Raw genomic sequence first — 23,255 nt, 5'->3', positions numbered from 1 at the left:
CTTTTACAGTACTGCATTCTGATTCATTGGTATAGTACAGGATATATCTTGGGAGAAGAAAATTTCTTTTTCTCCTGAAGAAAGGCACAAGTGAATATACCCTGTTGGGAGAACTACTCATTATATTTCTTTTATTGCTCTAAGCATATGTACTGCTTAGAATTTACTGGGCATGAATGTCTGTACCTCTCCCACTCTAATCATACACAGCAGTTTCCAGACTTGAAAAGCTTTCTGGCTTTAAGCCAGTGCAAGCTATAATGTACTTCCATCTTATTAAAGGAATTTATAAATTTAATATCTGCTCCTTTAGTAAGAAAAGAACTGCTGGAGTCTGAACTCCTACTCAATGAGTATCATGAGTCAATGTTTTGTATGCTTGGTTCACTGTACTTTTGCTATCCTGGCTGGACACATTGGGCCTTGATTGATGAAGAAGTGTAGCAGGCCAGTTCATGGTTAAATTACCTCAAAGGAAGCTGCAGTTGTTTGTTGTTTTTTTCTACTGTGAATGAAGCTACTTCTAAAGTGTGATGGCAGGGACTTGCTGAGACTTACTACAGGACATGCACCAATTGAGATGTGAAATAAAGACTGAAGCTTTTGGCAGGTATCACTGTCAAAAGAGCTTTTTTTGTGGTCTAGATTAAGTTTGGAATAATGATGTTCTACCTATTAAAACATCTGTCTCAAGTGAAAGGAATTCTCTCTAAAATTCATATACGTTTTTATATATGTTTAGAGTGAATATGCATACAAAAATTACAGATATATGTGTGTGTATATATATATATATATGGGTAAACCATCTAATGGCTTTAACTCTCTGTATTTTGATATAAAGCAGGAGAGGGATCCTTAACTGCCTCATGTGGATGTCCTGGGGTGGGACTCCTCAGGACATTGTGGTCCCTCCTAGAAAGTTTCCTCTGAAGTTCAGAATGTAGCTGTTTGCTGAAGAAATGAAACTACTTTGGTGCCCTATTTAGAGTTGACACTCTAAAAGTCCACACTGAATGATGCTTCTGCTATGAAGCTGCCAAAATCTTGCATAGTTTACATTGTTCTGTATTAAATCAGAGGGTTTTTTCTTGTGTATATAAAAATAACCCCTTAGCAATTAGGAGTTCTGTCTTCCTAAATAGTGCAGTTTCTTTCCTTTATAAAGAAGTCTTTTATATTTTCTCGTGGCCTTGCCTAGGCTAGACCATCTAATTTGAAATAATACTTTTTCTAGATTTCAATGACTGTTCTCCTAACCCATGTCACAACGGTGGCCGATGCATTGACTTAGTGAATGACTTCTATTGTGAGTGTAAGAATGACTGGAAAGGCAAAACTTGCCATTCACGTAAGTGCTCTTTACTTTGGTCTTTAGTTTACCCAAAGATTTGTTTCCATTCTTCTCATGAGACTAGAGGTCCTGAAATTTAAAATAAAGAACTGCAGGAAAATAATAGATGTATTTTCTTTACCTCGTCCAGTTGCCCTACTAGAAAATGAAACATCTTAAAAAATGTATTCCTTCATAAGATGTAATAAAATAGTGTCATAAGAGATTAGATTCCACTCGTCTGTTCATTGTAATACAGCAAGTGAAACTGTCTAGTGCTGTGGCTTTTAAATACAAAATCTCTTTAAAAGTAACTTTGTGATGAAAACGTACTTAGTCTTAAAATTCACCAAAAAAAAAAGACCAATGGGAAGTAAAGCTGATGTATTGTGCTGTGTAGGTGAATACCAGTGTGATGCAAATACTTGTAGCAATGGTGGAACATGCTATGACGATGGAGATACATTCCGCTGTTCGTGTCCTCCAGAATGGATAGGAAGTACTTGCAACACTGGTGAGTTTTTTAAGTCGTCTACAGATGAAGCCAGAAGTTAGTAGTAGAGGAGTGTTTAAATAATACTTAACTGCTTAGTAAGTAGGCACACTGTTCTTTTAGCTTGCTAGTTCACAGCTGTTCCAGTTGGCTGGCAACTGAAGCTTAGAGTAATTTCTTCCACTGTCTAGGAGAACATCACCTGACATGATACTGATTTGTAGGAAGTGGGTTTTTTCCCACAGGCTGCTTCTATGGTCTTTGACATAGCTTCTCCTAAACAGATGTGGAACACTTGGACTTGTCTTGTTCTCTGTAGTCTGTAAGAGATCCTGCATAAAGGTTTTTGGGGGAACTTAGTCCTCTTCTTTTCTTCAAGTTCATACTGTGAATAAGTTTGTGCTCTAGAGGGGTTCATGAGGGGACAAATCCAAGAAAAATGAAGTGGTCCTTCCTAGGAGATTTGCAGGGTTACTGCCTGCTGTAGGGACTTGCTCTTGATCTTCTTGCAGATTGAATGTAGTCTCCATGGTACTTTTTTTAAAAAATATGAATCTGCTGTTAGGACCAGGAGGCTGGATGAAGGTAACTTAGTATACTTTTTTCCTACTTTTAGATACAGTTGCAGCATTTAATTAAAATCTGAACTTTAAGTAGTATTATTTTATTAGGAAGTACACCTCACAACCTGGGTAACTTACTGCCAAAGTAGGAATTAAGCAGTATTTGAAGGATGTTGACATGGACAGGGAGAAAAAAAAGATAACATTTTTTATAAAATGTAGTAGTTCAGTCAAACAATTCAATTCGGGTGATGATGAAGGTAGGTGAGATTATCATGTCATGTGCCTGTTTGGAGTCTTTTGGCCTTCTTGTGTAAGTCTTGCTTTGCTGGCTTAAATGCTGTTCAGAATTGTAATTTTTGACATATCTGGTTGATCATTTTTGTTTTCTGTACTAAATAGAGACTTTTTCTGTTTTCAAAGCTAAAAACAGCAGCTGTATCCCAAACCCTTGCATGAATGGTGGAACGTGTGTCGGCAGCGGAGATTCCTTTTCTTGCATCTGCAAAGAAGGGTGGGAAGGACGTACATGCACACAGAGTAAGACTTTTACCTTTCTTTCCCTGCATTCCCCTGGGATATTAGGAGTGTCTGGCACAGAGCTGTTAACCAAAACAAAGCAAGTTTATAGAGTTCATGTGCCAAAATATCTGAATCATTCAGAGTGGGAGGTAGGTAAGGAAGATCATGCCTGAGTAATGAATGGAGAACTTGGCATGCTTCTTTTTGCACCTAGTCTCTACCACAATAAGACTTTCAGCCTTCTGTAGAAAAATAATGTTGAGGAACATGTGCAGGGCAAAAAAAATCCTCACAAAAATACTGATTGGAATGCTGAAAAGTATGTGGAAAGGCAGGCAGTAGTGTATATTCCATCCTTTTCTGAGAGGATAGCAGTTAACTACTTTGACTTATCAATACAGTGAATTGGTTTGGTGCAACAAAGCCTACAAGTTTGATTTTTTTTTTTTCCCAAGGTGTGCCATAGAGAAAAAAATATCTCTGAGCTCTGTGTTTACTCCAAATCTACTGTGAAATTACTGCTTTATTGATGTATGCCTTAATTAGCTGTTTTTAAGCTGCCAGTGCTGGTATTACTGCTGACAAATAATTCTGAGTCGTTTATAAGGGGGAAAGGTTTGTTTAAGAAATCTGGCTAGTTCCATGTATACATAGGAGGTGCCAAAGCAGTAGTAATCCTTTAGAAAGCTTTTAAAGCTTGACTGAATTATTCACTACCAGTGCAACTGATACCCTGTTTTATTTCTGCTATGTTGTCATCATCTGTTTATCAGCCTGTGCTGTTTATACATCAAAAGACACTGAAGTTGTAAAACATTGTTTTTGTCAGCCTATTTGTAAAATTTAACTTAATTCATTGGTCTGTTAGGTTTAGCTAAACCTTTCTTTGCAAATGTGGAAGAAAGTGTTCAATTCTGTGTTGTTTTTCTTGGCATCCATATAAAAAAGAGAATCCCTTGAATTATAATATACATTAGACAATATACCATTAGTTACACTGGTCTGTATTCTTCTGTTTTTATAGATACAAATGACTGCAACCCTCATCCATGGTAAGTGCACACTCCAGTTCTGTACCTGTTGTGAAAACAAAAGTGAGCACAGTAGTATGGATTTCCATTTCAGATTAGGACTAACTCTACTCTAAAATAATTGAACACAGCCTCTGTAAAAAACTTAAAAAGTTTTTGCCTTGCCTTATCTATTCCTTAACAGCAGCAAAGATCACAAAACAATCCTGAGTTGATTCCTATTGAACAGCTAAACATTTTTTTTAGTGTAGTCTTCATGCCAGAAATGACTAGAAAACTGCTGTGATACGAAACTAATCCAACTTGGTAACACTTCAAGTATCTACAGTTGAGTTTTATTATAAAAAATAAGAAAGCAAAACATGTTACTTTACAATAATTTTAGGTACTATAAAATGTCTGGTTAGGTCACATACTATATATAAATGTGTTTTAAAAAACTAATTTTTTTAAGATATAATGGGAGTATTTTAAATTATGCCATAGAATCAGAGTGGTTTGGGTTGGAAGGGATGTTAGAGATTGTTTAGTTCCAACTGCCCTGCATGAGCAAGGACACCTCCCACTAGAAGATCAGGTTGTTCAGAGCCCCATCTGACCTGGTCTTGAACACTTCCAGGGATGAGGCTTGCACAACTTCCCTGGGCAACCTGTGCTGGTGTCTCACCATGCTCACACTAAAGAATTTCTTCCTAATGTCTGACCTAAATCTCCCCTCTTCCAGTTCTGATCCATTACCCCTTGTCCTCTCACTCCAAGCCCTTGTAAAAAGTCCCTTCCCAGCTTTCCTGTAGGGAAACAAATATAAATGTAGAGGTTGATATTTATGTTTGAAGGGGACAAATACTGATATGTGGATGAAGCAGTCTACCTTCTCTTGTCTATTCTGATACAATAACCTCTTCTTCATTAATTAAAAACCTTGCAAAAGCTTGAGCTTTCTCTGTATTCACTTTAGTGCTCTTTTATCTGCTTTTGTAGGATGCTGCTGTTTTAATGGGTGACTTCCTAAGCAATATTGTTTATCTAACAATTTGCTTTCTGTTGATGGGAATAAATCCTACTCCTAAACAGCAGAAGGTTTAATTAACAAAGATATAGAGACCAATGAAACAATGTAGATGGCTTATTAAGTAGGCTAGTATTAGCAAGGACTTTTTAATTCTCCATTGTTGAATTGTGAGAAGGTAATATGAAAAGGATCATAGAAACTGCATTTGAACAAGCTGCATAAGATCTCTGGTTTTTTGCTCATCTTCAGACTAGTGAATCCACCCTGAGGGTGCTTGATTTAATGATAGGTTTATTATTTTTACAGTTACAATGGAGGCATCTGTGTTGATGGTGTGAATTGGTTTCGATGTGAATGTGCACCTGGATTTGCTGGGCCTGACTGCAGAATTAGTAAGTATCTGTATGGGTAAAGACCTGAAAGTTTGTATCTCTCTCATGCACAGATCAGAAAGAATACACTGTGACCCTTTTTGCAATAGACTGGCTGAATTCCAGCTAATGAAGCAGAAGCCCTGTCAGTCAGGCAGGTGCTGAGACCTTGTAAAAAACGGCAACTTTCCTCTTGTTAAATGGAACTGAAATGAGTTGGCTTAAATTAGTCCAAAACTTTGTTTGCTGGATTTTGTCAGACATTTCTGAATGTTCTGGGGTGCTAGCTTCGTAGAAAGCTATTAAGTTTGAGGTATTTTTCTTGATAAGAAGCATGTTAGAGATAACACACATCTAGGTGTTTAACATTTGAAACTGAAATCCACCGAGATGTTGGAAGTGAAGGCAAAAGCATCAGGAGTGCTGGCACATGAGTAACAGAAGTCTGATAAATGTCTTTCAAAGCTATAAAACAAACCTGTTGCACTGCAGCTCTCCTGGTGGTTGGAAACTGAAAAGTAGGAACAAAAGATCATAGGACTGCATTCAAGTGCTGTGGAAGTGTCTTTTTTTTCTTCTTTTTTTAAATGGAATATTACCGTTTAGACTTGAATGTGATGGATACTTTTTTTTACTGTATTTCATTTCTCCCTCTTTGGAAGAGCAGATTCTGAGTCTTCTGTAGCCTTAAGGGTGTTGGACTTGGTCCTTCAGTATGGTGGTGTGTTTTCAAGTTGAGATCTCAACTTCATCCTGGCAGATAATAAATGAGCCAGCAACTCTGGTCTAGGGTGACTGTAGCAGTTGTGGCAGCATCAGCTTAGTGATCTCTGGATATAGAACCAGGGATGGCAGATAATCATGTATCTAGATCCAGACATAAGGTGAGGGCTATTGAAAGCTCCCTTTCCAGACAAGAAATGCAGTGAGGACTATCTGCAGTCAAGGACAAATACTGTGCACTTGTAATGGGACTCCAGACTTCTTTCTTGTTTAGACTTACAAGACAAAAGCAGGAACTGACAAAAAATGCCTTTTATGGGGACACTGATGACAGAAACAGAGTTAACACTCACTTTTTCAGTATATAGAGGCTGGAGAATCTTAAACCAACATAGTGTGAAGAGAGGAAGAAAGTATTTAAGCACTGTAGTAGTTTAGATGCTTCTGTATTTGCATAAAACTTCATCTGAAATCTTAACAGGTTGATTTCTGTTGGCATTGTTCGTAGACTGTTGCATAAGTTAGTACTGATCACTTCCCCAAGATGACAAGTAACAGTTGGCTGTGCATTTGAGTGGACTGTGCTTCCCTGCCTTATTCAATAGATTACTGTGGCTAAGCCTCTGGTCTTTGGAGGTTATTGGTTTCTTTGAGAGGCTTTTGTGCTAAGTGTGTATGTACTATGAATTAATCTACTCACTATTTCAAGGTTACTAAGAAAAGCTACATCAGATCTTAGTTACAAACTAAGTTGTTACCCTTCTTACTTATGGTGAATTATATTGTAGTAAGTCACTCTTCTGGAACATAAATTCTTCATTCAGCTCTTGCACTGTGATAACTTCCTGAAAACATGGGCTTTCCTAGGAAGCCTAAATGTTTGAGATTAATGCCAGAACAGGATGTGGAACTTCAGTTCTATAGCTGAATGTGGAGAAGAAATTAGCACCTTCAGCTGTCTAGCACCTCTGCTCTCAGAGATGAGTCAGCATATGACTTCTGCTTTGATTACCAGAATTTCAATTAGGGTGCAATTATGAGGACTCTGTTAGAGGTTGCAGCTGAAATGGTAGAACTATCCAATTAAGAGGAAAGCCAAACTGTCCTTTGCATGTTATGAAAGCAAGTATCATCAGTTCACATCTCAGTAAATGTTTCATTACAGTGTTCTGTGTCCCTACCATTGAGTGTAACCTGCTTTCTCTCTAGATATTGATGAGTGCCAGTCTTCTCCTTGTGGATATGGTGCCACTTGTATAGATGAAATAAATGGGTATCGATGCACTTGTCCCCCTGGAAGAATTGGTCCTAGGTGCCAAGAAGGTATGTCTATATCTGCTATCAATCTTTACCCAAAAAAGTATAATTCTGTGACATGATGTAGCCACTCCACAGTTAATATACAGTAGTCTGATGTGTAAGGAATAACTGTCTTTTTAATTAAAATTTGTATAGCATCAGTAATGCAGAGGTGAAGTGTCTTGAGTGTCCCTTTTCTTTTCCGTAGTGATTGGAATTGGAAAGCCTTGCTGGCTTAAAGGACTGACCTTCCCCCATGGCAGCAGGTGGGATCAAGAATGTAACAACTGCCACTGTTTGGATGGCCGTATTGACTGCACCAAGGTAGGAATTTTGACCGATGTTCTTAAAGCCTTTTGGCTGAAACAAACTTGCTGTTCTGCATGCACAAGTTAATATTGTTGGTTTTTTTCCATCTAGACACTTGCATACATCTCCCCCAAGCTACCTTTGTTGAAAAGACAAAAGGTGTCTAATGACTTCCTGTAAAAATACTTATTGTCTTTATGATTATAAGGTGCCTACCTGCTAGAACAAGCTCTCGAGAAGCAGGCAGGCACTTTTTGCAGGAAAGGAATTGAATAATGATCCTTAAAAAGATAAATAGATCACTCTGCCAAAGCTTTGCAAACACAGTTTTAGGGCTCCTAATTTTGGGGAACATTAGTTCTTGGGTAAAGGACACATAGGAAGAAAAGTGTTTCCAGTGAGCAATAATAACCTTTTTGTATTGTCCTTCAGTAGGTTTATGGATTGACAAATTGCAACCTTTGTGTATTTATTATGGGCTATATCTTAATGGTCGTGACTTAGAAATCCTAAGACCTAGGCTAAATGCAGCTTGAACATGTTAGTGTATGTGCTCCAAGCCTTTAGGCCCTCCTGAGATAGCATTACTCAGTGGATTTGTGGTACCTGTGCAGCTGTACATAACAGCTGGAGAGAATAAAGATCAGTGCTGCTGTAGGGCTGGGTGGGTGGCTCCAGATGAGCACCAACAGCACTTTCAACATTGCCTCAGCTGAATCTCATGTTTGACTAGAAGCTCCAGTTTAAAAACCTCTGGATCTTACTGTTCTGTCCAGCCTTAATCTTACTTTGTTTAGCTAGGTATGCGGTGTAGGCAGAGAAATAACAAAATTTTGCACTCAGTCATTTAGAATTGCTGTTTTTAGACTCTTTATAGTGTTGCAGTTTCAAGTTTCAGGTGTCTTCATGTACATTAATGTAATTAGAATTTCAGAAATTGTGATGTGCTGTAAATGTAACTGATCCATATGTGGTGTTTGGTTCTTTCATGCATAGTGGAAACATGCATGGCTTTCTTGCTGACAATTGTGCTTTAAGAGATCTGTAAATACCTAAACTAATAGCTGGTGTAGTATTATGAGTATCTTAAATAATGAAATGGAGCTGGTTTTGTAAGCTTGCTGTGTCTTGATAACTTGGAGGTGCCAAAATACTGTTTCATTTTTGGAGAACAGTTGAAGTGACAGTGCTTATCACCAATGTGTATCAGAGCTTAACATCTTCAGCATTCTGTGGCAAGAATCTTGGTATAAGTGTTGAAGAGAAATGAATCCTTGTGGAGGGGCTTCTTTTTCCAGATTACAGAAGCCTAGATGACTAGTTCAAAATAAATCCTCAAACTTCTGTGTAAGTTGGTTAGGGGTGACAAATACTGAAGTCTCTAAAGAGATACATCCTGTCCTGGTGTCCTGGGTAATCTTTGCACAGTTCTTACTGTTTTGTCCATGTAAAATGTTCTTATTTTGTGGAAGAGCAGCTCTATCTGCTACTAGGACTACAGCAGTATTGAAATACATATTAGTATTAGATCATGACAATCTTATGTGAATTGCTTTGTTTGATTTGACACCTAAGAGCAATTAACTGTAACAGTATTTTGTTCTTTTTTTTTATTTCTAGGTCTGGTGTGGGAAAAAACCTTGTCTGTTACACAGACACTGGGATAACTCAAATAACCAGTGTCCCATGGGTCAAGAATGCCAGGAGAAGTATATGAAATGTTTTCAGCCACCCTGCACGGAATGGGGAGAATGCAGTGCCTCTGAACCTCTGCCTGCCAATATCAAGTGTCTGCCCAATTCTGGGTATTTGGATAATGATTGTGCTAGAATTACCTTAATTTTTAATGGAGACAAAATCCCCCAGGTGAGAACAGAATTATTAACTAAGTATGGCAGTATATGTAGGGATATATTCCAGCTTAGATCGTGGAATATTAATGCTTCTAATAGAACTCCTTGCTGTCACAAGCTTGCACATTTTATTCCTAGACTTCTCTGTTGCTATTAACTGTGCTTTGTCTGAAGAGCAGGGCAAAGTTGGGGTTTGCAGTGAATATTTTGTTTTCTTTTTTAAAGCTCAAAGAAATAAATCCTTTTTTACATGTCAAGGTGGGTTCAGACTGTACTGATAGTTGTGCAAGCTCAGTTTCTCACCCTTCATTCCAAAACCCTGTTCCTCACTTTTCTGCCCTTTCTTGTTGCTCTCTTTGCTGCCTTCATCAGATCTCAGTAACTGCAAAAATTCTGAAGATGTTTATTTTTATGTACTACTCTTTACTTGAACTAAAGTCATACAATCTCCCTTGCTTCCAACAGGGCACTACAACTGAAAATATCTGTTCTGAAATTCGGTATTTACCAGCTACAAGAACTGTTTCTAGGGAGAGAACTCTGATAATATTGTGTGATCTGTCCTACTCCACAGAGAATGCAGTGGAAGTTGCTATTGTAAGTATGCGACTTGCATTAATACACATAGGAAAATGTTTTCCTATTAGTTTGGTCTGAGGAAGAGGTTGTTTTAAGCTTGTTTCACTGCAGTCTGTGGTGTAGTCTGACTGAAAAGTGATTTTTGTGATCTCAGTTTCCTGTAATGATAGGTAGCTGAGACTGCAGGTTTCATTAACAGCAGAAGGCTACCACTATCTTCTGATAAATGACTCTAAGGACTAATTCAGCCCAAATTAGTGAACAGGTGTCTTACTTGTCCTGTCGTAAACGTTGGGCTATTGAGCTTCTCGGTGGGGAGATATAGATGCAGGTGTCTGGACTGGCTCTTGTAAAGAGGTTTCTGCTGTACGTTTATAGTACAGGTGCTTCAGGATTTGCATTGAATACATAAGTGCTGAATGGGAAGTGGAAGAACATGCAAGTTGAGTAGGTGAAAGTAATTGTTGCCCTTACTGTGCTAACGACTTGCTTTAGAGGCATTTACAGCCCAGTCAGTTGATGCCTGCATATTACTTAGTTTCCAAGTAGAGAGTTAATTTTCGTAGTAATTAACTTCTGTATTTGCATAAAAAACATATAGTAAAGTCTTTTTCCAGAAAGAAGCTGGACTGTCTGTCTCTACCAGTACCATAAAGACCGTGCTGAGCCATGATGCAAAAAGCAAAGGATATGGTATAAATAGAGCAGACTGTTACTAGTCCAAGCTTCTATCTAGATAATCCACATGTATTGAAGTGCTCCAAATTATGACTAAGTTTAGCTCAGCAGTGTAAGTAACATGGAAGTCATCTGCCTTTTATTTGAGGTATGCTAGATAAGCAAGTAGCAAAATAAGACAAGCAAGACCCACCAAGTCTGACACTGCATCTGCAGTTTGGTAGAGCCAGCCATGCAGTTGCTGCAGGAATCTTTCAGTTTGTAACTACCCTCGGGTAAATTCAACCTAGTGAACTCTTGAGACATAGCTGGATTTAAAGAGTAAATTTCTGTGGTTAGGTGATTGCAATAACTGTGTTTTTCTCTGTCACTCTCTAGTCTTTTGTCCCACATCGAGATGAACAAGACAACAGTCTGATCCAGAATGCTGCCAATATCATAGTAAATGCAATCACGAAGCGGCAAAACAGCACCGTTATGTTGGCAGTAACTGAAGTCAAAGTAGAGACCATAGTTGTTGGGAATTCATCATCAGGTAAGGTTCCCACTGCATATATTATGAGTGTAAGCATTTTTTGTTCCCCTAGTGTCGGTTTCTTCTCCTTCTTTACATCTTGGGGGGAAAAGGTAGGTTGGGTTGTTCCTTTAATTGATATTACTGGCTGAAGAGAAAGTGACTTTATTTTAAAAGCCACAAGAAGATGCACCTGTGTACTAGTTTAAGCTTATCCTCATATCTAGTGTAGTATCCCCACCTGTCTTTGCTGCTTTTTTTACTCTAATTTCCAACCCTATTCTCCAGCCTAAGCATGTGTTTCACAAGATCAAGGGTTCTTCTTATGTATTGTTCAATTCCTTTCTGATTCTCTTATGTTAACCTTAACCCAACCTTATCCCTTGGTGCTGCTGCAGTGTAGAAGCTGAGGCTGTGAGGTATTGAAAATGTGATAGGGAAGGGGGTGACACAGTGTCGTACCATGTCTCTTCTGAAGTGTTTATGTATTATTTCCCTTAACAAGAGTTAAAGATGCCTTTTATTGTCCAATACTTGGCCATGATACTGTAAAACTTTGCTCTCTCTTTCAACATGTGTTTCTCACTAGTATGCAGCTGGCTTAAAATGTGATGTTCATTGCTCTTAATGAGGGCATGATGGGATTGGAGAGACCTCTGTCTCTGTATATTTGCTCTCCAAGGGATATGCCAAAATAAGCAGTTGAAGAGTTTGTATGCCTGTGTTCCTGCCTGGAGGAGACCATAGAAGGTCTTGTGAAAGGCCTCTGGAAGGCTCCAGTTCGACTAAGCCTCAGAGTGAAAATCTTACAATGGCAGGAGACACTCCCAATTTTCACCTAGTCCTCTCCAACATAATCTTCTTGAAAGATCTTCCATCCATAGTCCAAACAATTAGTAAATTGCATGGTTCTCCTTCCCTTGCATTTCCCTTCTAGGGAATGCTTTTCATCTCTTAAAGCCTTGGCAGATACACTATTTCCTCAGCTTCCCTGAAGGAGCATACTGGCTTTGTTCTTGTCTTAAACAGATATTGTGTAGATGATAAAGAACTGAGCTGAGAATTCTGACATACCTCCTCAGCCTCTCTTTGTTCTAATGCTAGGTTTAAAAGGACAGGGATTATCTTGCCTCCCACCTCAGTAAGATTCCAAGGTTCTCTTAGAGAAGCAGATAGACTTTGACTAGGAGACCCAGACTGGGGGTAGGGAGTGGTTTCCAGACTCCCCATTTTAATGTGGATGTTCAGGATTGACCACTGGCCCCTAGTTCTTTAAGTTTAGAGTTGTTAGGAAGTGAACTGTAACCTGGAATCTCATGGTCTTTGATTTGGTTTGTTTTATTGTTACCCTTTAATTAGGTGAAGTAGATGGAAAACTATTACAAAATGTGGTGTGAAGCCATGTGTCTGTGTTGAGAATCTAATTTCTGTGGGATGCTTAAGTGTCTAGATGGAGATGATTATTTAAACACTTCAACTTCCTCTAGCTTTAAGAAAAAATATTCTAAATGTGGAGTCTCTATACAAACAGTTCTCTGTATAAGAGAGAAGTGTATAATTACTTCTATTAAGTAAACTTGGATTGACAGTCATATGATGAAATAATAGATGTGATAGCCATGAGAATGCAAGCTTTGTATTCTAATCTTGGAGAAGCTGGTATGAAGAGCTCCTTTTTCATTGAAGTATTCCTCCTCCTCATTCATGGTTTAGTATTAGATTGCTTATGAGAAATAAGGGGAGAATAGCAGTTACTCCAGACTACAATCCTTCCCCAAACTGCTAAAATACAATTTTTGGATCCCTTGAGGCCAACCATGTTCACAGTTTATTCATCCCCTTTAACCAAAGGAAATGTTTGAGAATGTGTCATCTTCCACATAATATGTTCAGAAGACACTTGAACATGAGAGTTGACGACTGTGGTGTTGAAGCAGTTGGTTGTTTTCATACAGGCATATGCAGGTTAATTTGTAAGTGATTGTCTTAAAACTGCAGTGGGAATTTGTTTGGATCAGAGGTTAGAGTGGTAGATGAACAGCATTCATGTGCAGAGCTTTGGAACAATCCTGCTGTCTGCATAAAGCAGAGCACCTCATGTCTTACTGCTTCTTACCATGTGTGAATTCTTGCTTGTCAAGAAGAGCAGAAAAATGTTGTTCTATCCTAGAAGTAAAGCTCTTGGAGGAGCAGGAAGTCCAAACATACATGAGTTTTCAGGAGTTATTTCCTAGAGAAATAATCTGGGTCTGCGTGGCTGGGCTGGGAGAGCACTAGTGTGGTTTGTGATTGGGAATGTGGAGAAAAGCGGTTGCCTCAACTCCTGTTGCTTAGTCATTGAGCAGTGAATTTTCTGGTGGCAATATTCTGGTTGTTTGAGTCTGAGCAGACCTCAAGCATCCTAAAGAGAGCATGATTGATTTGGTTACATATCTCTAACCTGAATGTTGTGGAGATAGTTGATACATAAATGTCTGTGGACTTGATGGTAAAGGACTCTTCTTTGAGATACTAAACACAGGACACATTTCAGATGTGTCAGTACTTCTAGAGCAACTTAAAGGGACAGGGTTGGATCTAGATGATCTTTAGGGTCCCTTCCAACCCAAACCATTCAATGAAGATGACAATACTCTTTAAATCTGCCTCCTACAAGAATAGATTTTTTTTTTTTTCTTAATCATTATGAGGTTTTCTGGGCCAATTTAGCTTAGGTGCTTGAGAAGAGCAATGCTGCTCATATAACCAGTTTGTTGGAAGGGAAAAGACTTCTCAAATCTAGCATTTCCCCTCCTCACCATTTAGCAGGGAAAACCTCTGGCTCAATCCAGTGAAGTGCATTTCTAGATCGACTGATGTGTTTAGACAGCTGACACTGTGCTGTGCTGACATCTTATTTCCTTTCTCCTAAAAATTTTTCTAGGGCTAACCTTGTCGTGGGCCGGTATTGGGGAGCTACCTGTAGTTCTATTTCTCTTGCAGATGTCCATTGCTATATATTTAGTTTTCTTAACTCAATACTTTTTTCATTTGTCCTCTAGATTATTTGGTTCCAATTCTTTGTGCGGTATTTAGCATTGTCTGGCTGACCTGTATAATCATCTGCGTGTGGTGGACTCGGAAGAGGAGAAAAGAGAGAGAGAGAAGTCGTCCTCCCAGAGAAGAGGGTGCCAATAACCAGTGGGCACCTTTAAATCCCATCAGAAATCCTATAGACAGATCTTACAGTAACAAAGACATTCGCTACGAATGCAAAAACTTCATATCTCCTCAAAAAAGAACTTGTGATGCGGTAGAGGAGTATGTAGAGTATGAGGAAGAGGAGGATGAAGAGGAGGAAAGAGATGAGGAAATGGACAAATTCCTCTCTCACAAACTCGCAAAGCCTTTGCCCACGAAGGCACCTGACACATCAGAGAGCAGTCCAGTAAAGAAATCCCATCAAATAGGCAAAATGGACAACAGATCTGTAAAAAATGTGAATGCATCCAACTTTGAAGGCAGTAGAGACTAAACCTGTATTTGGAATGTGGGCAGACGGTGCCTGCGCTTTCTGGGGAGGGAAAAAGTTGACATCTCCACTTTTGCATCAAGGACTAAAAAATATCTGGAGTCAAATGTTCATAGTTTCTTTATTTTGCGTAAAAAAAATAAATAAAAATAATAATAAATAAAATTTATTTTGTTTCTTTAGCCTTGTATAAATTATTCAATGACTGTCAGATGAAAAAAAAATGAGTAATCTTTGATAGTTGCTATTTTTGTAAAGTTTACTTATAATACACTCGCTGTGTGGCAGAGGAGAGGTATTTTCAATATGTGTAAAGTTTATTACAAAAGACTGTACACTGTTTACAGAATGTATTTCTTTTTATTACTTGCTCTAATTTAATGGTGGCTTTAAAACCTCCTGGTTGAGGAAATTGTGTGAACTTTAAACTGCTTTCTTGACTTTGAATCTCTATTAATGGCAGCTCACTGCACTTGTTACGTTCGTAGCTTCTGTAAGATTTTTTCCAAATTTGCCTTACACACTTTGTAATAGGAACAAAAGAAATAATAATTATAGAGATCTTTCAACTGTGGTTTAAAAGTGGCCTTTTTGTTTCTGTTTGATTACTTTAGAATTGCAGTATTGAAGCATGTGACAAGTGCCTTGAGATTAAACTTTTTCTATAGCAACTGTCAAAGACTGCCATATCAATATAGTAAAATTGTGAGAACTCTAGGTTCCCCAACTGACACAGTTTATTTTCTAATAATGAAAGTGCTTTTTTTGTAAATATGTACATATTAAATGAATCACTCTGTATATTTGATTTAATAACTTAAATATTTTGGTCTTTTTTTTTACATGTCATTCCTTTTAATTTATGTTGCAGAAAAGGAGGTTTTATGGCAGTTTCTAAGACTTTTTTTGGTATTATGTCCAGATTAGAAAAATGATGTTAATACAATCAATGTTAGGAATCTGTTGGTCATTTGTATTTACATAGGAACATAACCACTTACATGTAAATAGATCCAGAACTGTTTGTTTATTCCCATGTTCAGCCCATCTCAAGAACACTAACGGGTGCATCTACTGTACAGTACCAACATAGTGAGGCATTGTTTTTTTCTTCTCTTTTGTGAATATGTTAATTACATGTGGTATTACCTTTTTTTTTTGCGTTTAAATACAGGCCTAATGAAGGGAACAATATTTTCCTCAATCTTGTTTCTGTCGTGCTTTATTCATCTCTCACTCTAAAAGAAAAAAAAAAAATCAAGGCTGGCCAGCTCAGAAGATGGGAGGACCTCATGAGACATGGTTACTTGTAATGGAAGGCTTATGCATTGGCTGTTGTTTGTTGTTTCTTTTTTTAAAGGCTTTATTATTGCTATTAACTGGGCAAACAATAAGTTTATTTTAATTACTGAAGAAGCATTAACACTACATACACCAAGTTACCCTACCAGTGAGAGGAGAGGATGTTTGAGAGTATAAACTCTGGCCCAAGAACAATATAAACAGGAATGTTTGGAAACCAGTTATTTTATACAGGAACGCAGGATTTGCTTTGCAGGATCTTCTGTTTTAGTACATTTTTGTTTGACATGTTCTTAAAAAAAAGAAAAAAACTTTCAGAAAAACTATTTATTAAAGCATTTTATAATGATGTTTGTTGTAACTTTTTTACTTGTGCTAAATATTCAAAACTTATTTTGATAACCTGGTTAGGAGTTAGTTTAGAAAAGGGTACTATCCTTCTCATGTTCCCCAGTATAATCCTGAGTATTTAAACCAAAAACACTTTTTTTTTCTGCTACTCTTGTAACTTTTTGTACTGTAATGCTGCTGTCTTCCATAATCTAATAAAATGATTCCCTCATTGTGTGTAAGATACTTCAGATTGTCTTTGCTTTCTGAGGGCTTGGAGTCCTGATGTGCTGAGCCTAAAGGAAGGAGGAGATTTTAATACACGGTGCAGCCTGTGTCCAGGTGCTGGTACTTCCTGAGCCAACGTGGCAGTGTTGTCCTCTGCCCACCACTGACCCTGTGTGCAGGAGTTGCTATCCCAGATGTGCTCTAGAGGCACAGACACCTTCAGTACCTGCCTCTCTGCAAAGTGCAGAGGCTGGGTTTAGCTGCCACTGACCCTGCTGCCGTGGCTTCTGACATGGCTCTTCTCCCAGCTGCTGAGCAAGGGCTTGTCTAAGCAGTATTGTTTGGCTTCCTTGGGTGATGAGAGGGCTGTTTGAGCATGCTGGGCCTTGAGGTATTATTCTTGCCAAATAGAGCTGGATTTTTAAGTAATACCTTTCTCTTCTGTTCTGCAGCCATTCAGACCTTTTACTTGTCATGCTCCAATTTCAGTTGAATTTCAGTTTTGTATGTAGGTCTATCCTTGTTTCTTAGTGTGACTTGAATGGCTTTTCTGTGGAATATAGGCTGTAGTGAAAATGGAACTCATAAAATAACATGGAATATAAAAATTGAGATTTCCTAGTAGCCCTCAACCTCCAAAGCAGATTTTTTTTTCTTTTTATTCCTGTTATCATTAAATTACTTTGTTAATATTGTTCTTGGAGTATTGGTTTGTCTTTATGTTGATAAGTGAGAGCTGCCAAGTCAGTTCTTAAAATCAAATTGTTACTTTGGTTTCCCCTTTTCAAAAATGTCTCCTATCCTTGAAGAAAGGCTGATGGGGGAGGAAAAATCCAAAGCTGAGGCAGGGAACCAACACTGTTTTCAATGCTGACTTTCTAAATCTACCCTATGGTGCCTTGGGAAAACTTAGTGGCTGCCATTAGCCACTCCTCAGCAATGGTGGGATCAATGCTATAACCATTCAGGGCAGTGCCAGGTTTGAAAAATGGCTTTTTGTAAGATGCACTGCTCTCTGATGCTGCAGTATTTGTGAGTACCTGCTGCAGAGAGCAATTTCTGATCCTCACCGTGTACTTAAAATAGCTGAGTGAAGGCTCCTGGTTGGATGGTTTACATAAACACAAATAAATGTAGTAGGTGTTGCTGCTGTAGGCAAAAGGAGAAGTAATAGATTTTTATACACTTACAGAAAAAGGCTGCTGCTGTTCTGTTGTGCAGCAGTGAGTTGGCTCACAGCTCCTGAAGGTGCTTGTTGTTCTTTATTTTATTGAAACAGTATCTGAAGTAATGGGGTCACAACAGTGGTCGTCACCCACTCTTCCAAGCAAAGGCTCAGAGCCTTCCCTAATGGCTGATTCTGTGTCCAGGAGTTGTTCCTCTGTGGATTCACAAAACCAGCATGGACAGGCATTCATCTTAGTAGTGATGTTTGCCTGCTAGAAACCATTATTCTATGCCACCATCATGTGTTGGCCAAGGACAAGTTACATAGGCTGAGATACGTGAAACCAGATGATGGAAAGAAGAGGATAAACAAAAAATAAACTTTTTGACTTGCATGGTTTAACCTTGATATGTTTCATGCCAATTTTATTTCTGTGTTACTCTTAAATTAATTGCATGTCTTCTCTGCTTGCTCCACATCAACTTTATCATTAGTTTTGTTTCCTTTTAACGTATTTTTATATGAAATGTTGAACTCTTACATCTCTGCTTCTTGCTGGTGCGTAACTGCCAAGGGTTAGGCTGCTTCCAGAATTGTATCTCTTCCAGTAACTATGTAATTAGAAATATTAGGAAGAGGACTTTTCCTTGAGTCTTTTTCTAAGCAATGGGTAGTTCCAGAGCAATTTTTCTTCTTTGCTTTTGTGAGGTTTATTCATCATATAATGACTCCTTCTTGATAACCAACTGCTTGGATGGGAAGTTGGTTCATACAGCAAAAATGAATAGGTGCTGCCCAATACTGCTCTCCAGGAACAACCTAAAATTTGACATGCGTTTTAGCCACTGCCTTGAAAGCTGCAGAGGATGCTAGTTTCAGTGCTAATTGGGAGGTATCTTGGCCAATGAGGGATTGGGGTAACATGGGATTAACTTGCACAGGAATTTGGGTTGGTTCAGTTCAGCTACACGTGATCGCTCCATGTCAATGCACTTGATGGGCTATCATAGTTGTTCAGATTTAACAGGGAAAGAATGAGCCTGAAGAAGAGTTCAAGCATCCCTTCTGTTAGCCCTCCAAAGGTCATAGCTAGATCATCTGACTGTGAGCAAGGAGGGTAGAAGCTGGCATTGATTTCTCCCCCTTCTCAACAATAAATCTGCATTTCAGTCACTTTTGGTAGAAATCTTGCTTTGGAAAAATTGTGAATCTCACACTTGTTCTGTTCAATGTGGCAAAGCAATCCCTAACTAGCCTCTTGTGCTTATTTAATCACAGATGGTGGAATAAAGAATGGGCTTCTATAGCAGTAAAGGAACAAAAAGTTCCCTTGGGAATGAGATATGACTAAATCCTTCCCGTGTTCATCCCTGCAGCAGCCATTCTCATGCATGCAACGTTTCTGTATGGATAAATGAAACCCTTTGCTTTTGTTCTCGGTACAAATGATTTTGTTTTTCAGCACCACGGGACTTAGACTAAGGGCAAAAGTCCCTCTTCAATTACTTGGTTGTAAATATCTGCTTCAAATCAAAAGTTTATAAATTAGTATCATAGGTAGTAGTCTTAAATAGAATGCCTTTTTTTTTTTAAGCAGGCATCACTAAGTTTCCTGGTTCATTGGGTTACTTTTCCCCTTGCAAAATCCAGTAAATTCTGGGTGGTTTATGGGAATCTCTGTATATGACTTCCAGAGGAAGAAGAAACAGCCATTGTACAGCCTGGTATTCATAGCACCAAGTCAGTCTTCACAGTGAAGCTGGACTGGGATCCAACTCTCCTACTATTGAAGAGGAAAAACAAAAATGGTCCTCAAAATTAACAATCCAGATGATCTGCAAAGAATTGGCACGCTTTGCACAAGGCATGTAACTTCACAAAGACTGATCAATTCTTGCAGACAAGTTCCACAGTTCATACCTCTACCTTGTTCTGCAGCTCTGCAGCTGGAGCACATCCTTCTCCAAGAGTGCTTCACCAGGACTTTATGAAAGAAGTGAAAAATCACCTGATCTTTAGACACTCAGAGGAGGAATTTTAGTTAATTTCTTTCTCTAGTAACAAAGCTGCTTCAAATGTTTCTAGATGGGAAAAAAAAACAAACCCAAACAAGCAAACATGGAAACTTTAAACAGGCAGTGTTTCAGAGGTGTTATGCTTTTGTTCATTTTATTGATACTCCATTCATAGTACTCTTTATGACCAGACACAAAGAATTTGTACTTTTATAAAAATCAAAGATTTTTTATATTTTTCAGTGGTGGTTAAGGCAGAAGGGTCACTTTGCAGGTGTAAATGTGACAATCCTGTAACGACGCAAGACCATGACTAGTGAGTCACACTATGGGTTCCCAAGAGACACTATTGCTTCCAAGTGTTCTGTCCAAAAAACCCACAAAACCAAGCAAATTCAGGCCTGTTTGGTAGCGAAAGACTTCTGAACTTGTAGATCTTTCTCAGCTGCTGATCCTAGCTGTTCTCCCACCCATCTGAGGGAGGCTTGGGTTGGAGGGGCCTTCACTCTGCGGCAGATTTGCTGGGTCGATAGGCTGCGTATGAAAGAAGGTTGAGCAGGGAGCTGTGGAGCAGGTTTGGAAACTGCTGTGGCAGCGGCAAACGTAGGGCCCTTTGAAGGGTTGGCCATCTGCCTGGAGGCATCACTCTGGGCATGACCCCACCTACTAATTAACAAAGCCCTGCCTGTGGGTGGTAGTTGATTCAGCCAACTGTTATACTGGTGCAGATCAAAGGTCCATTTAGTCTAGTATGCAGTGTCCTGTGGTGGCCAGTGGAAGATGCTTAGAGAAAGGGCCACAAAGCAGCAAACTGCAGCATGAGCACTTCTCCATCCAGTTTTGGTGAATCTGTAGTTCAGGGGCTTCCTGAGCCAGACAGGCACCTTTTCTCCATGACATCATAAGAGCCTGTTTTATGTTTTAGGCCTCCACAATGTCCTGTGGCAATGAGTTCCCCAACTGCAATATGAATTGGGTGGAAAAGTGCTTCCTTCTGCTTGTTGTCAATCTGTTCCTTGATAAGGTGGTGTGAATACAACAAGCAGTTGTTCCTTCTTCACTATCTCCACAATGTTTGGGATTTACAGTGCAGACACCAGTCTCTGCCGATGTCTTGGGATTCTGAGTTCCAGTTTCTTCCATCTCTGCTTGCAGTGATGCTGTGTCATTTCTCCAGCTGTTCTTCCTCTATGAACTCTGTGCCCTTCCAAATGTTTCTCTGCCACTTCTGACTCGGGATGAGCAAACGGAAGAGCATCTGATGTGTGGGCACCCCACACAGACCAACACTGTTCTCTGCTTCATTCAAATCCTTTCTTGGCAGTCCCTGGTGGCCTGATCACTTTTTGACCCCTGCAGGCTTCAAGACTGATGAGGAAGTGGAGACAGTTGCTCCATGTTTTGGCTTTGCATGTACCTGGTTCTTCTTAGAGCCATGGGACAAAGCTGGCTGAAGCCCTCTGCTGAGTGCCAGGGTCCTTGGAGAAGCTCAGTCTTCCTGTGACTGTCTGCAAGGAGCAGCACGGGGAAATGGGGTGAGGGGGTCACTAGGCCTGAGTATTGTGATCCCATTTGTTTGGGAGAGGGAATATGCCAATGTCCAGGAGTCGTGCACACAAAGCTAGGAGAAGAACTAACCCTGCAGCTACTCCATCAAGGAGGAGACTGAAGAGGACATGAGCACCATTGGCCATGGAAGAAGACAGTATGTTGGGGAACGCTACATCAATAAGATCCAGAGCTGAGTGTCAGGGAGGTGCTACAACACTTTGGTTCATCCCTCTTTGATTTCTCTGCTGCTGAATTGCTGTGCAACAAGGCAGAGCAGGCACAGGCATTCACAAAAGCAGGGTATTCACAGCACTTTCCAAGCCAAAATTTTAGTGCTGTGACACCAGCACTCAACAGGGAGGAGGAAGAGGAGAAGGAATAAGGTTTGGGTGACTGGTGGTCATTGTCCTGTGCCAGCCCTGGGCAGACAGGAGGAGAGCAGCCTGGGTTGCTTCTCCACATCATCATCTGGCAGAGAGCAGCAGTTCCTGTTCATCACTGGGATGCCTGTTAATAAAAGCTGGACCATGTCTAAGAACTGCTGCAGACAGCTCGTTTTAGGACCAGAGGAAATACTCTGGCAGGGTTATTTGAGGTCCTGGTACCTACCAGTGCTAGAAAAAACAGCAACATACAGACTTCCATTCAGAAATGACTCAATGTTAGTTTTGTGTATTTAGGAGCTGTGGATTTATATAAAGTTATAAGTGTTACATCATTTATAAATCATATATGATAGCTGTTGGGAAGGTGGGGGAGGGTGTCCCTCCCTTTGTACTCTTGTTAGATGTTGTCCCAGGACACGATCTCTCCGTGGATTATGGATTCTGGGACCATTTGTATCTCTTTCTCCTCTTGCCATGTGGCTTATCTAGTTCTTCCCTCTTTGGTGGTCCCTTCACTGAAGTATGTCTGCATGACTGGGCTACACTCCAAGATCCTCTGTGTGTTACTTCCAAGGAGGTGTAAAGGGGCGTGAGAAAGGGCCATTCAGTGCTGAAACCCCAAGTAAGCCTGCAGAGGAGATGTGCAAGCCAGACCTTTCTCCAGCCAAGGTGACAACCTGGACCTGGCCTGCCTTCCATGGGGCTGAAACTCCCTGAGGCAGGGCTGGCTCCCCTGCAGGGCACTGAAGGTTCAGCTGCTGCAGCGTTTTCTAATCTCCACTTCCCAAAAGTAAATGGAAATGGTGAGCGTAGTAGCTTCTCAAAAGGAGGCAAAATAAAGCATTGTTGAAGCTGAAGGTTTGGGCAAGTTAAAAGGTGAGTATGGGTCAGCAGGCTCTCCTCTCTGTTTCTCTACCCCACTCAGATATTTTTTTTAAATAAATTTACAGCCAAAAAAATAATAATAAAAGAATGGCATCAAAGAGCTCTGCTCACTCATGACATCCTTGGGCCTGTGCTGGGAAACATGAGGGTGCTGCATTGGCTTCGTGAACCCTGGTGGGCTTCTGGGGGTGCCTGGGTGCAAACCTCAGCCTGGCAAAGGTCCCTGGCACAGTGGCATGAGGACAACCCTCAGGCCCAGCTCCGAGGTGCCAGGGATGCAGGAAGCCAGCAGGGAGGTGTTCTGACAGCCTGCTGACATCGCTGTCAGTGCTGATAAACCAGCGGGGTTATCTCAAGTGCAGCAATATCCTCTAAAAAAGTGAGGAGGAGAACCTACTTTGCACTGTGTCACCATGGATAAAAACCTGTTAATGAGCAGTGGTGGTGGGAGCAGAGACCCAGCACCTTCTACGGGCATCGTGTGGCAGCAGCCTGGGTGTGCAGGACCCGCAGGGAAATGCAGCAGAGGGACTACATGGCCAGCATTTTCCAGCCCGGGTGTTTAAAATTTGCTCTATATTTAGTGCCCTAACTGAGCG

The 23,255-nt window shown here is 39.9% G+C and overlaps 1 protein-coding gene across 1 annotated transcript in view; it reads left to right on the top strand.

The window, feature by feature from the left end:
* JAG2 (jagged 2) overlaps positions 1-15,159 on the top strand; it is an 80,897-nt gene extending 65,738 nt beyond the window's left edge. Inside the window, exons 16-26 of the mRNA XM_010000690.1 lie at positions 1,238-1,351; positions 1,734-1,847; positions 2,813-2,929; positions 3,936-3,963; positions 5,261-5,346; positions 7,258-7,371; positions 7,556-7,671; positions 9,277-9,522; positions 9,975-10,106; positions 11,145-11,301; positions 14,322-15,159. Of these exons, the coding sequence (XP_009998992.1) occupies positions 1,238-1,351; positions 1,734-1,847; positions 2,813-2,929; positions 3,936-3,963; positions 5,261-5,346; positions 7,258-7,371; positions 7,556-7,671; positions 9,277-9,522; positions 9,975-10,106; positions 11,145-11,301; positions 14,322-14,794 (1,697 nt within the window). The 3' untranslated portion in view covers positions 14,795-15,159. The remainder of the gene's footprint in view (positions 1-1,237; positions 1,352-1,733; positions 1,848-2,812; positions 2,930-3,935; positions 3,964-5,260; positions 5,347-7,257; positions 7,372-7,555; positions 7,672-9,276; positions 9,523-9,974; positions 10,107-11,144; positions 11,302-14,321) is intronic.
* Positions 15,160-23,255: the final 8,096 nt, after the last annotated feature.

The sequence above is a fragment of the Chaetura pelagica genome, unplaced genomic scaffold (genome assembly GCF_000747805.2).
Source record: "Chaetura pelagica isolate M959 unplaced genomic scaffold, ChaPel_1.0 scaffold36, whole genome shotgun sequence".
NCBI classification, from domain to species: domain Eukaryota; kingdom Metazoa; phylum Chordata; class Aves; order Apodiformes; family Apodidae; genus Chaetura; species Chaetura pelagica.
Note: the sequence above shows the minus strand (reverse complement) of the source record. Positions and strands in the feature narration are given on the sequence as shown.